The sequence below is a fragment of the Hypanus sabinus genome, chromosome 11 (genome assembly GCF_030144855.1).
Source record: "Hypanus sabinus isolate sHypSab1 chromosome 11, sHypSab1.hap1, whole genome shotgun sequence".
In the NCBI taxonomy this organism is placed as follows: Eukaryota; Metazoa; Chordata; class Chondrichthyes; order Myliobatiformes; family Dasyatidae; genus Hypanus; species Hypanus sabinus.
In genome coordinates this window covers 12,681,168-12,696,341 of record NC_082716.1, presented here as the reverse complement: position 1 = coordinate 12,696,341, position 15,174 = coordinate 12,681,168, and the positions used below count along the sequence as shown (strand labels likewise).

Here is a 15,174-nt window from a genome sequence, read left to right as displayed (position 1 = left end):
GGTAAAGAGAAGTGAGCACGTCCTTAAGTTCCGGTTTACAGTCGTTCAACCATACACGTGTATATGCCTTCCTCTGGCGCCAAAGTGGAAAGCACACAGTCTATGTAGTCACACACACTGCATATAATTATGATCTAACACATGCAGTCACAAAATAATATTAGCACAAGTCTCTGAGTGACATGGCTTAAAGATGGACAGGTTGACATAAAGTGAGGGGAGCATGTTTGTGTAAGACAGGATAATGTTACTGACTATTATAACAAGCAGTTGTATAAATATGTGAAATAAAAGATGAAAAGTGCAGGATGAGAGTGTCTGTGAGGTGTGGGGGGAGTGGAGTGGAGGTGTCAGGGCATTTTGACAGGGTGTACATGTGTGCTGGGTGGCTACAGGTCACAAGGAAGGCTAACAGTCTGGTGGAAGAAGCTGTTACCCAGCCTGATAGTTCTGGTTCTTGGACTGCGGTACCTGACAGCAAGTCAAGTCAAGTCGTCACTTTTTATTGCCATTTCGATCGTAACTGCTGGTACAGTACACAGTAAAAATGAGACAAAGTTTTTCAGGACCATGGTGTTACATAACACAGTACAAAAACTACACTGAACTACATAAAAACAACACAGACACAAAAAACACCACACTACAGAACTACCCAGGACTGCATAAAGTGCACAAAACAGTGCAGGCATTACAATAAATAAATAAGACAATAGGCACAGTAGAGGGCAGTAAGTTGGTATCAGTCCAGGCTCTGGGTATTGAGTCTGATGGCTTGAGGGAAGAAACTGTTACATAGTTTGGTCGTGAGAGCCCGAATGCTTCGGTGCCTTTTCCCAGATGGCAGGAGGGAGAAGAGTTTGTATGAGGGGTGCGTGGGGTCCTTCATAATGCAGTAGGTCAGAGTGATTGTGGGAACGATAGGGGGGTCTTTGACAATCCTAGAGGCACTGCGTATGCAGCACATCTGATATACGTGCAGGCTGATTAGGAGAGAGACCCCCATGATGTTTTCAGTAGTCCTCACTGTCCTTTTCAGGGACTTGTGATGATCAGATACTTTGCAATTCTCATACCAAATGGTGATGCAATAGGTCAGAATATTGTCGATGGTGTTAATGATGGATGTCACCTTTTTGATGAATCACCTGTTGAAGGTGTCCTCGATGCTGGGGAGCTAATGCCCCTGATGGGGCTGGCTGAGTTTTCAACTTTCTGCTGCTTTTTATGGCAATAGACAATAGGTGCAGGAGTAGGCCATTCAGCCCTTCGAGCCAGCACCGCCATTCAATGTGATCATGGCTGATCATCCACAATCAGTACCCTGTTCCTGCCTTCTCCCCATATCCCTTGATATCTTTAAGAGCTTTATCTAACTCTTTCTTGAAAGCATCCGAAGAATTGGCCTCCTCCGCCTTCTGAGGCAGAGCATTCCATAGATCCCACAACTCTCTGGGTGAAGAAGTTTTTCCTGAACTCCGTTCTAAATGGCCTACCCCTTATACTTAAACTGTGGTTCTGGACTCCCCCAATTTTCTGATTCTGTGCAGTGGCCCCTCTATACCAGACAATGATGCAACCAGGACCTGATTGACTTTATCTCTATTGTAAATGCTACATACTTTATCTTATTGCCCCATGGTTCAGATGACAGAGGAATTGGGTCTAGAGATGATGAAGTAAAGAGGTCAGACTCACTAGCCAACACATTCCAGCTGTCATTCTCAAACTCATAGTTCTGGGAGTCTGAATACTGCTGGTAAGGAGAAGCAGTGTTTTAATAAAAAGCCTCACACATGCTCACAGCTGTTTGGGGAACGTGATCTCTTTCTCACCCTATTTCTTTTCCAATCCCCCATATTTTACAAATAATCAGCCCTTCTTGCAAGAAGCTCGGCGTCAAGTACAACCACTTTTAGACCGAGATAGTGGAGCAGAGCAATCATAACTTGGAGCTCAAATCAGTGAGCTGGCGTTTACATCCAATTAATCAGAGGCTCAGACAGAACTTTCAGCACAGTTCCTGTTATTACTGCAGGCAAATAAATCTATTGTAATAAAAGGCCAAGACAATCTACCTCAGCAAAGCAGACTCATGAATAAGTTTCCATTGTTGATGGGGTGTGGAATGTGTTGCCTGAAAGATGGAAATAGATTTGACAATCTTTTTCCTCTCTGAATGCTATGCTAGTGTTAGAAGCACGGCGATGCTTGCTGCCCGATCGGGGTTCAACTCTCGGCACTGTATGTAAGGAATTTGTACGTTCTTCTTGTGACTGGGTGGGTTCCTCTGAGTGCTCCACTTTCCCCTCTTATTCCAGAGACGTACGGTTAGGGTTAGTGAGTTGTAGCCATGCTACGTTGGCGTGGAAGTGCGGTGACATTTGTGGGCTGCCCCCAGTAAAATCCTTGCTGGATATTTGATTTAAGGCAGATGGTGTGTTTTATTGTATGTTTTAATATTTACACAAGACCATAAGGCATAGGAGCAGAATTAGGCCATCTGGCCCTTTGAGTCTGCTCCGCCCTTCAAACATGGATGATCCATTTTTTTCTCCTCCTCAACCCCAGTTCCTGGCCTTCTCCCCGTAATCTTTAATGCTGTGTCCAATCAAGAACTTATCAATCTCTGCCTTAAATACACCCGACGACCTGGCCTCCACAGCTGTATGTGGCAATAAATTCCACAAATTCACCATCTTTTGGCTAAAGAAATTTCTCTGCATCTGTAGGTGCCCCTCTATCTTGAGGCTGTGTGCCCTATTGTGCTAGACTCTCCCACCATGGGAAACATCCTTTCCACATCTACTCTGTCCAGGCCTTTCAGCATTTGAAAGGTTTCAATGACATCCCCCCCCCTCCCCCCCCCCCCCATTCTTCTGAATTCCAGTGAGTACAGACCCAGAGCCATCAAGCTGTCCTCTTATGATAACCCTTTCATTCTGGAATCATCCTTGTGAATGTCCTCTGGACCCTCTCCAATGCCAGCACATCTTTTCTAAGATGAGGGGCCCCAATCTGTTCACAATACTCAAGGTGAAGCCTCACCAGTGCCTTATAAAGCCTCATCATCACATCCTTGCTGTTGTATTCTAGACCTCCTGAAATGAATGCTAATCTGGCATTTGCTTTCCTCACCACCGACTCAACCTGAAAGTTAACCTTCTGGGTGTTCTGCACAAGAACACCCAAGTCCCTCTGCAACTCGGATTCCTGGATTTTCTCCCCGTTTAAAGAATAGTCTGCACATTTATCTCTATTATGAAAGTGTATAACCATGCATTTTCTAATATTGTATTTCATTTGCCACTTTCTTGCCCATTCTCCTAATCTGCCTAAGTCCTTCTGCATCCTACCAGTTTCCTCAACACTACCTCCCCCTCAACCAATCTTCGTATCATCTGCAAACTTTGCAACAACGCCATCTATTCCATCATCTACATCATTTATATGCAACATAAAGGATGTGGTCCCAGCACCAACCCTGTGGAACACCACTAGTCACTTGCAGCCAACCAGAAAAGGATCCTTTTATTCCCACTCGCTGCCTCCTACCAATCAGCCAATGCTCTCACCATGCCAGCAGCTTTCCTATAATACCATGGGCTCTTAACTTGGTAAGCAGCCTCACGTGTGGCACTTTGTCAAAGGCCCTCTGAAGATCCAAATATACAACATCTACTGCATCCCCTTTGTCCATCCTACTTGTAATCTCCTCAAAAAATTCCAAAAGGTTCGTCAGACAGGATTTTCCCTGAAGGAAACCATGTTGACTTTGTACTATCTTGTCCTGTGTCACCATGTACTCCATCACCTCATCCTTAACAATTGACTCTAACATCTTCCCAACCACTGAGGTTAGACTAACTAGCCTATTTCGTTTCTGCTGCCTTCCTTCTTTCTTAAAGAGTGGAGTGACATTTGTAATTTTCCAGTCCTCTGGCACCATGCCAGAGTCCAATGATTTTTGAAAGATCATTTCTAATGCCACTACAATCTCTAATGCTACCTCTTTCAGAACCCTAGATTGCAGTTCCTCTGGTCCAGGTGACTTATGTACCTTTAGGTCTTTCAGCTTTTTGAGCACCTTCTCTATTGTAACAGCAACTGCACTCACTTCTCTTCCCTCACACACTACAACATCAGGCATACTGCTAGTGTCTTCCACGGTGAAGACTGATGCAAAATACTCATTTAGTTGATCAGCCATCTCCTTGTCCCCCATTATTATTTCTCCTGCCTCATTTTCTAGCAGTCCTATATCAACTCTCTCTTTTATTTTTAACATACTTTAAAAACTTTTGCTATCCACTTTGATATTATTTGCTCGCTTGCTTTCATATTCATCTTTTCCCCTTCTAATGATTCTTTAGTTGCTCTCTGTAGGTTTTTAAAAACTTACCAATCCTCTATCTTCCCACTATTTTTTTGCTTTGTTCTATCATTCTTTTGCCTTTACAATAGCTTTGACTTCCCTTGTCAGCCATGGTTGTGCTATTTTACCATTTGAGTATTTCTTTATTTTTAGAGTACATCTATCCTGCATGTTCCTCATTTTCCCCAGAAATGCAGACCATTGCTGCTCTGCTGACATCCCTGCCAGCAGCTAACTCCAATTCACTTTGATCAACTCCACTCAAACCACTGTAATTACCCTTACTCCACTGGAATACTGCCTCATCAGACTTTACTACCTCTCTATCAAATCTCAAGTTGAACTGAATCATATTGTGATCACTGGTTCCCTAATGGTTCTTCTACCTTTGGCTCTCTAATCGCCTCCAGTTCATAACATAACACCCAATCCAGTGTAGCTGATCCCCTAGTAGGCTCAACGACAAACTGTTCTAAAAACGTATCTCTTCGGCATTCAACAAATTCACTCTCTTGAGATCCATTACCAGCCTGATTTTCTGACCTGCATTTTAAAATCTCCCATGACTACCATTGCCCTTTTAACTGGCCTTTTCTATTTCCTGGTGTAACCTATGGTCCGCCTCCCAGCCACTGTTGGGAGGCCTGTATATAACTACCATCAAATCCTTTTACCCTTGCAGTTTCTTAACTCAACCCTCAATGATTCAACATCTTCTGATCCTATGTCACATCTTTCTACTGATTTGATGCCATTCTTTACCAGTGGAGCCATGCCACCCCCCTCTGCCTACCTTCCTATCCCTCCAATCTAACGTGTAACCTTAGACATTCAGTTCCCAACAGCAACCATCCTTCAGTCACGATTCAGTGATGGCCACAACATCATACATGGCAATCTGTAATATTGTAGCACCTTATTTCTTATACTGCGCACATTTAGATACAACACCTTGAGTACCGTATTTTTGCTATCCTTTCTGGCTCTGCATCCCTAATGATTGTTGGCTGCAACCAAGTTCCATCACCTGCCTGCCCTTCCTGACAATCAGATCTCATGCTATCTTTACTTTTTTTTTAACCATCCATCCTATCCTGAGTTCCTTCACTCCAGTTCCCACCCACCCCCCGCAAAATTAATTTAAGCCCTCCCCAACAGCACTAACAAACCTGCCTGCAAGAATATTGGTCCCCCTCAGTTTCAGGTGCAACCCGTCACTTTCACTTTTGAGCAGGTCATACCTCCCCCAGAAGAGATCCCAATGATCCAAGAACCTGAAGCCTTGCCCTCTGCACCAACTTCTCAACCACGCATTTATCTGCCAAATCGTCCTGTTTCTACCCTCACTGGTGCATGGCACAGGCAGCAATCCAGGAATTACTTCCCGGGAGGTCCTGCTTCTTATCTTTCTATCTGGCTCTCTAAATTCTCTTTTCAGGACCTCATCGCTTTTCGTTCCTATGTCATTGGTACCAGTACGTACCAAGGCATCTGGCTGCTCCCTCTCCCCCTCCAAAATGTTGTGGATGTGATCTGAGACATCTCTGACCTTGGCACCTGGGAGGCAACATACCAACCAGGTCCCATTCACGTCCACAGAATCTCCTGTCAGTTCCCCGTTTGTTATGTGTGACAAATGAAGCAGATATTTCAATCTAAAGCAGGGGTTTGCAGCCTGGTGTCCACTGACCCTGTTTAATGTTCAGGCTCTATGGTATAAAAAGGGTTGGGAAACCCTGATCTAAAGGAAGGCAGATGAAAAATTAAGGAAATACTAAGGAAAAAGAATAAAGGGATAAAAACTGGGAATATAAGCAGGGTGTTGGGACTAATAGGATAGTTCCCTCATTGGACTGACATGGTGAGCAGAATTGTGGATAAGGGACTGCATGTGCTGAAAATCTGGAGCACCACAAAATATGCAGGAGAAACTCAGTGAGTTGGGCAACATCTATGGAGGGAAATGGGCAGGCACTGTTTCGAGTCGAGACCCCTCATCGGGACTGGAAAGTAGGGAGGGAGCCAGTATGAAAAGTTGAGGGGTAGGGATGGAGCGCAGTTGGTAGGTGATAGGTGGATCCCAGTGAGCGGGGGAAGATGGGCAGGTAAGGTGGGGAGGGGAAGAGTGGGAATGCCTTCTGTTCACCATTGAGCTCATCTACACAAACACTGTTGCAGGAAAGCAGCATCCATCATCAGGGACCCCCACCACCCAGGCCATACTCTCTTCTTGCCACTGCCCTCAGGGAGGTGGTGCGGGAGCCTTAGGACACACACCACCAGGTTCAGAAACAGTTATTAGTTCTGAACCATCAGGAGATAACTTCACTTGCCCCATCGCTCAACTATTCCCTCAACCAATGAACTCACTTTCAAGGACTCTTCATCTCATGTTCTTGATATTTATAGCTTATTTATTATTATTTCATTTTTATTTGGACCGTTTGTTGTCTTTTGCACACTGATTGTTTGTTTGTCCTTTTGGATGTGGTGTTTATTGCTTCTATTACATTTCTTAGATTTACTGAGCCTGCCCACAAGAAAGCAAAATTCCGCATTGGATATGATTGCATTGATAATAAATTTACTTTGAACTTTGAAATCTCTTGACAGAAAGGAACAAATTGTTCCTAATACGTAAACCGTGTCTTTTCAGGCTCCTATACCTTCTTCCCAATTGTAGTAATGAGAAGAAGGCACTTCCAAGGTGGTGGGGGGGAGGTTCCTTAATGATGGGTACCTCCTTTTTAGGGCATCACCTTTTGAAGATGTCCGTTTTGAAGCTGGGAAGTGATAGTCGGCTGAGACTCTTTATCATGACTCACATTTCATTCTAATCAAGTTCCAATACTTCTCCGGCTAAACCTCTCTTCAGCTTAAAACTCTCTTGTCTTCAGGCAGAATATATCATTAAAAGCTGGATACCTAACAGCGTGTAGGGATTTTGAGGTTCACGTCCAGAGATCCCTTAAATTTGCAGCGCAAGTTGATAAGGTTGTTAAAGTGTATGTGGTGTTGGACTTCATTAGTCAGGAGATTGTTCAAGGGATGTGTGGTAATGTTGCAGCTCTATAAAACTCTGCTTAGATCACACGGAGTACTGTGTTCACTTCTCGTCACCTCATTATAGGAGGGATGTGGAAGTTTTAGAGAGGGAGCGGAGGAGATTTACCAGGGTGATGTCTGGATTAGAGAGCATGTCTTAAGAGGAGAGGTTGAGCAAGCTATTGCTTTCCTCTTTGGAAGAGGATGAGAGCTATCTTGATAGAGGAATGCAAGATGGATAGATACTTCATTTATCCCAAAGGAAATTACAATGTCACTGTAGTACTATGAGTGCACAGATATACAGATATTCGAAGAGAAGTAAGAAAGAATTAAAAAAAAGTTACCTTAAACAGTATTAACAGGAAGTCATCACTTCCCCGGCTATAGGTTGATTTGCTATAGAGCTTAATGGCCGAGGGTAGGAATGACCTCATTAAGGGCTCTTGGGAGCAGTGCAGTTGTCTTAGTCTATTACTGAAAGTGCTCCTCTGTTCAGCCAAGGTGGCATGCAGAGGGTGAGAAACATTGTCCAGAGTTGTCAGGGTTTTCTGTAGGTCGTTTGTTCTAACACAACCTCCTGTGTGTCCAGTTTGACTCCTATAACTGTGCCAGCCTTTCTAAGCAGTTTATTGCGCCTGCTGGCATCGCCTGTGTTGATGCCATTGACCCAGCACGTCATTGCATAGAAGATTTTATTGGTGACAACGGATTGGTAGAATATGTGAAGGAGAGACCTGCTTATTCCAAAGGACCTCCGTCTTCTCAGGAAGTAGAGGCAACTCTGGCCCTTCTTTTAGATAGCCTCCGTGTTGGTGTTCCACTCAAGTCTGTCTTCCAGGTGCACTGCCGGGTACTTGTAGGTCCTCACCATCAATAGTAATGGAGCAGTGCAGGCTTGGTCTTTCTAAAGTCCCCCTCCATTTCCTTTGTCTTCTTGATGTTGGGCTGCAGATGACTCAGCTTGCACCATTGGAGAACCAGGGGCATAGATAGAGCAGACAGCTGGAGACTATTTCCAAGGGTGGAGATAGCTAATAAAATGGGGTATAACTTTAAGGTGTTGGGAGGAAAGTATAGGGCAGGGGTCGGCAACTAACACTGAAAGAGCCATTTGGACCCGTTTCCCACAGAAATGAAAATACTGGGAGCCACAAAACCCGTTTGACATTTAAAATGAAATAACACTGCATACAACGTTTTGTTTTTTTTGCCTTTATGCTATGTATAAACAAACTATAATGTGTTGCATTTATGAAATCGATGAACTCCTGCAGAGAAAATGAAATTACATTTCTGCATGCAACAAAAACATTTTGAACTCCGAAAAAAAGACGTTGGGTTGAAGGTTACTTTTAAGTAAAATACTCAATGTCTATTTGAGTCCTTCTTGTATTTATGAAAAACGCCGACCTTAGATTGTCCGCCAGCAGCAAACCAAAAATAACGTCAGCCAGCTGTCAACCTGAAAATAAAAGGACTATTTCACTGAACAATGAAAACATATGAATATACGTAAAATAATAGGCAATTAAAATATTTATCATACTTGGTTAATGGGATTTCTGCTCCTGGACCTCAGCGCACAGCGTCTGCACATCAGGGCTGTATGACGTCACCTTCATCTTTACACAGGAAAGCGACTTCTGCAGTAAAGCCACAAATCCCTTGTGCACTCCTGTCATCTGTGAGGCGTGCACGATGATTGTTTTTAATAAAGTTCATGTTGGAGAACACCTGCTCACATACATATGTGGATCCAAAGATCGACAGGCAAGCGCATACTTTTTAATGTTTGCATAAATGTCGGGGATAGCATTCCATGTTTCGAACACAAGTTTGCTCGGTTTGTGGAGGTTTTCAATATCACTCCATTTGTGATTCTGAGCAAGAACGGCCTTCTGCCGGGCAACATCTTCAAGGTCTCCTGTCAAGCGTCTAAACTTGGACACCCATATATCTTTGTCGTCTATGTCAGCCAGTTCCATCTCAAGATCAGGTTGACTCACATCTGCCAATGCAGTCGTATTCAGTAGTGATGAATCAATGCTTAGGGGAGTGACCGGAAAGGATAATCTGTTTTTTTCCCTCTCTGAACTCACAGAAGCGTTTCCCAAACGATGTTTGCATTGCGATGATTGCAGAATGTAAATACTCCGAATTTATCATGTCGTGAGCTTGTTTGAACTCTCTCAAATTGGGGAAGTGAGTCAATGTGCCTTTCTGTAAATCTCTGGCAAGCACTGTCAACTTGCGCTCGAATGCCAAAACATCCTCCAACATGTGCAGGGCTGTGTGTCCTTTCCCCTGAAGAGCTGTGTTCACCGTGTTCAGGTGCGCTATCATGTCTACCATGAAGTGTAGTTTTTCCAGCCACTCTGGCTGTTCCAGCTCAGGAAAGGTGAGCCCTTTGCTGCCCAGGAAAGTTTTCACTTCTTCCAGACACGCAACAAAGCGTTTCAGCACCTCCCCTCTGGGCAGCCACCGGACTTTGTTGTGCAGCAGGAGATCAGAATATGCGCTTTCCGGCTCGTTCAGTAACAAACGGAATTGACGGTGATTTAAACTTTTTGCCATTATTTTATTGACAATCTGAATGACAACATCCATTACTTCTGTGCATTCCGGAGGAAATGTTTGAGCGTTTAGTGCCTCTTGGTGGAAGATGCAGTAAAAAGTCAGCAGCTTTCTGTCCAGCGACTTCTGCAGTAAAGCCACAAATCCCTTGTGCACTCCTGTCATACTTGGTGCCCCATCAGTAGCTACTGACACCAGGTGGGTGGTCTTTATTCCTTTGGCTCTTAAACAATTCAAGGCAGCCTCACAGATGTCCTCCCCCCGTGTTTGGCCTTTTAGAGGTATCAACTCAATCATTTCTTTCTGTGGCCCGGCAGAGTTTACATACCGGCAAAACAGCGCTATTTGTTCAATATCACCTTTGTCTTTAGACTCGTCACAGACAATCGAGTAGGCCACAGCTGAATCGATGTCTTTAATTTGCTGCCTTGTGATGTCTTCTGCCATTTTTATGGTTCTGTCTTTGACAGTCTTTGCAGAGAGGGGCATGTCCCTGATTTTCTGCACAATTTCACTCTTGTTTTTCAAGTCCGTGAATAGATGTTCTGAAATCTTAATGAAAGATTCTTTTATCTATTCACGATCTGTAAACTGCTTCCCGTGCCTGACTATTTCCTGAGCGGCAACAAAACTAGCATATGTAGTTGATTTTCCAGACTTCATCTACTTCTTGAAATGATTTTTGCTCAGATCAACCTTCCGCATCAGTTCTGAAATGGCTTTTTTCTCTCATCTCCATCCGGATATTTTTGAGCAAAGGCTGCGTGTTTATTCTGGAAATGTCTTGCGACTTTTGACTTTTTGTTGTTTGCTAGTTTCTCATTGCATATTAAGCCTACCGGTAAACCAGTCTCGTCAGCAGTGAAAGCAAATGAATCTGCCCACGTATCAATAAACATTCTGTTTTCTTCAGTCACTTTTCTTTTTTTAGAATTCTCCATAGTTTGCCTACCTTGGATCGAAAAATTAAAGAAATCGCGCACTGGCGGGAGTCGGGCATTGGCCGTGGAGACGTATATTAATAGCGACAAAAACACGTTTTATTTAGATTGTACAAGATCACCATAATCTTCAAATTTAGAATTACATTTCAAAAACTAACAAACTAACGTAAAATACATTTTAATTAAATACTCATAATTTATTTTCCAAAGCCACAGGAAGCCGCAGCACAGAGATGAAAGAGTCGCATGCGGCTCCGGAGCCGCGGGTTGCCGACCCCTGGTATAGGGGGATGTTAGAGGCTGGTGTTTTACACAGGTAGTGTAACCTGCTGCCAGGAGTGTTGGTAGGACATTTAGGAAACTCTTAGGCACATGAATAAAAGGAAAATGGGAGGTCTATATGGGAGGGAAGGGTTAGATTGATCTTGGACTAGGCTGAAGGGACATTACTGTGCTGAATTCCTATTTATGTTCTCAGTTTTCCAGACTGGTAAGGATCTTGACCTGAAACACCAACTGTTTTGCTCCCTGTTGATACTGCCTGAACTGCTTAGTACTTTGGTAGCATTTTCTGTTTCAGCTTCAGCAATGAGAACCCACTTATTTGAAGGAGCCCCAGATGCCAATTCAGATAGGGTGTTTCGTTACACTATCAGACCATAAGACATAAGAGCAGAACCTGGCCATTTGGCCCATCAGCTCTGCTCCACCATTCCATCACGCTGATTTATTATCCCTCTCAACTCCATTCTGCTGCCTTTTCTCCATAATCTCTGACACTCTTGTTAATCAAAAACCTATCAACCTCCACTTTAAGTATGCCCAATGACTTGGCCTCCACGGCAGTCTGTAGCAATCAGTAGCACAGATTCACCACCTTCGGGCTAATGAGATTTCCCCTTATCTCTGTTCTAAAGGGACATCCTTCTATTCTGAGGCTCTGCCCTCTGGTCTTGGACTCACTCTCTCCACATCCACTCTATCTAGACCTTTCAATATTCAATAGGCTTCAATGAGATCATCCCTCATTCTTCTAAACGGCAGCAAGTTCAGGCTTAGAGCCTCATATGTTTCACACTATTGGACTTTGCCAGGAAGGAAGGATGTTACTGTACCAGAGAAGGTCTGAATTAGAGAGGCTGACCACATTACATTTTTATGTAGAAGAATGAGAGCTGACTTTACCAAAGTGGTTAAAATGATGAGAGGCATAGATAAGGTGTTATCATTTCAGAGGACCTGTTCTGGGCCCAGCATGCGAGTGCAATTAAAAAGATAATTCAGCAGCAACTCTACTTCCTTAGAAGTTTGCAGCGATTCAGCATGCCATCTAAAACTTAGATAAACTTCTATAGATCTGTGGTGGACAGTATATCGACTGGCTGCATCACTGCCTAGAATGGAAACACCAATGCTCTTGAATGGAAAATCCTACGAGAAGTAGTGGATACTATCCAGTCCACCTTGGGTAAAACCATCCCCACCTTTGAGCACATCTACAAGGAGCACTGTCACAGGAAAGCAGCGTCCAACATCAGGGGCCCTCACCATCCAGTTAATACTCACTCCTCACTTCTGCCATCAGGAAGAAGGTACCAAGAAGGTTCCAGAACAGTTACTACCCATCAACCATCCGGCTGGTGAACTAGAGGGGATAACTTCACTTAGCTTCACTCATCCCGTCGCTGAATTCTACAGACTTATTTTTCTTCATCTCATAGAACCATAGAACATTACAGCGCAGAAACAGGCCTTTTGGCCCTTTTTGGCTGTGCCAAACCATTTTTCTGCCTAGTCCCACTGACCTGCACCTGGACCATATCATGTTCGTGATACTTATTTTTTTTTTATTATTTTTAAAACTTTTTTTCTCAGCTCCAGCTGGTAAAATCTGAGGTATGGGCATAGCCTGTATTCTTATTTTTTTTTTCTTTTTTCTTTCTTTCTGTATTTGCACAGTCTGTTGCCTGTTGCACACTGGTTGAATTCCTTATTTGTTGGTGTGGTCTTCCATTGATGCTATTATGGTTATTGGATTTATTTAGTCTGCCCACAAGAAAATGAATCTCAGGGTTGTATATTGTGACATATTTGTACTTAGATAATAAATTTACTTTTAACTTTAATAATGAGGATGGTAACAGTCTTTTTTTTCCATGATAGGGAGTCCAATACAAGGGGCACAGGTTTAGAATGGGAGGGGTGAAATTTAATGGACAGTGTAGTCAATATGAACTCATTGGGCCATAGAGCCTGCATCAGTGCTGTGTTGCTCTATGACTCTGTGATATGATTGAATAATTTGGAAATTTGTAACAATTAAACAGGTTCTGTTTTTCCTGGGATTTGCAATCTGCCTTTATGGATTTGTACACTTGGATTATGCGTCGGTTTTCCCCGGCTCCTCCAGTTTCCTCCCACAGTCCAAAGGTGTACCGGGTAGGTTAATTGGTCATTGTAAATTGTCATGAGATTAGGTTAGGGTTAATCAGATTTGTCGGGGGTTGCTGGGGGGGCCAGAAGGGCCTACTCCTTGCTGTATTGCTAAATACAATAAAATAATTAGTCCACAGGCTACTTAGTTATCCATCAATTACACCTGACGAAGGGTCTCGGGCCGAAACGTCGACAGTGCTTCGCCTTATAGATGCTGCCTGGCCTGCTGTGTTCCACTAGCATTTTGTGTGTGTTGATTACACCACCAGTAATTTTTTTTCCTTAAGTCAGAAAATACACCAGATCTATTTGATACAGTAACTCCAATGATGCCCAGAATTCTAGCCCATTGTCGTAAGACTTCTGAATGGTTCCCTCGTCTGGTAAGATGGACTCTTGACCTAACAATCTACTTTATGACCTTGCATCTTACTGACTACCAGAACTGCACTTCTGTAGCTGTTACACCTTATTCTGTATTCTGTTATTGTTTTCCTTCCAAGTGTAATTCTTCCTGTCTTACTGTTGAGTTTAACCAGTAACCCGACTTTGCCCCTTCTCCTGTCAGTAAACACTGTTCCACCGAGCTAAGTCACACATGAAGGCCAGGAGCTGGACTTGGTTGTCAGAGGCTATTTGGGATACACAGCATTGGGAATGTTTAAGAGGCAGTGGGAACTTATCCCCACTACCACCCCTCCCCCCAGGCTTAAGGAAACTTAAGTATATAATGAATTTACATTCAGTTTGACTTTGATTCTGCATGAAGTTGCCCTTCAGATCATTTATAAATCTTACCCTTCTCATCTTAAACCCATGCTCTGTAGATTTTAGTTACCTTTCACTGGAGGGGGGATATCACTGTGTATTCACCCTACCTATGCCCCTCATTGCTCTATACACCTCCAGATCTAACGCCACCTTAATGGCGTCTTTTACAGCACAGTAAGAAAAACACCAAAAACCAACTGAATTGTGCCAAGAGCATTTAAGGTTCTCATTCTGGTTTGTCCCGTGACATGTTGAAGCGAGACTGACCGTTTCCCTTTCTCTCTCTCAATGTTCTCAAAAGCTAACAGAACACAGGGACCATCGGGGCAGTGCCTACGGCTTGGGGTCATGGTGTCATCTGCCTCTTTACGAAGAAGCAATGCAGCTAGCGGAAGAGGGGAAGGTGTTCTGCCGCGTCCTGAGGTAACTGCGTCTGCACTGCAGCGGTTAGCTGGGTGTCTGTAGGTAATGAGGAAGGAATTTGTCTTTGGCCTTTGGTGCTAAACAGATGCAAGAGTACTGGTCCATTGGTGACTATTTATACCCCCTCCTTTGAGTTCTGTTCTGTTGAGTCAACCAGGAGCCAATAAGCCCTCATGTTTGACCAGTGTCCCCTCCTAGACTCTGTCTATACTTCTCACTGTCTTAGTAAAGAGACCCCACCCACCCACCCTGGGCAATCAGTCTTCTCCTCCTCTCATCAGGCAGATGCTACAAAAACCTGAAAGAGTGTACTGTCAGGCTTAAGGATAGCATCTACCCCGTTGTCATAAGACTACTGAATGGTTCCCTCGTATGATAAGATGGACTCTTGACCTAACAATCTACTTTATGACCTTGCATCTACTGTCTACCAGAACTGCGCTTTCTCTGTAGCTGTTACACCTTATTCTGTTGTTGTTTTACTTTGTTGTTCCCTAATTCAGGGTGGCGGGGTGGAGGTGCGTCTCTGTCAAAGGAGGTGTAAGGCATTCCTTCCCTCCGCTCGCGTGCGGGTTGCCCTCGGGCAAAGTGTAGCACCTGCGT

General features: G+C 43.7%; 1 protein-coding gene across 8 annotated transcripts in view; it reads left to right on the top strand.

The window, feature by feature from the left end:
• Positions 1-15,174, top strand: part of miga1 (mitoguardin 1) — a 180,542-nt gene that overhangs the window by 55,344 nt on the left and 110,024 nt on the right. For 7 of the 8 annotated variants that reach the window (XM_059983781.1, XM_059983783.1, XM_059983784.1 and 4 more), the window contains exon 9: positions 14,450-14,571. The exons of the other annotated variant lie outside the window; for it this stretch is intronic. In XM_059983781.1, the coding sequence (XP_059839764.1) occupies positions 14,450-14,571 (122 nt within the window). The remainder of the gene's footprint in view (positions 1-14,449; positions 14,572-15,174) is intronic. 8 annotated transcript variants of the gene reach the window in all.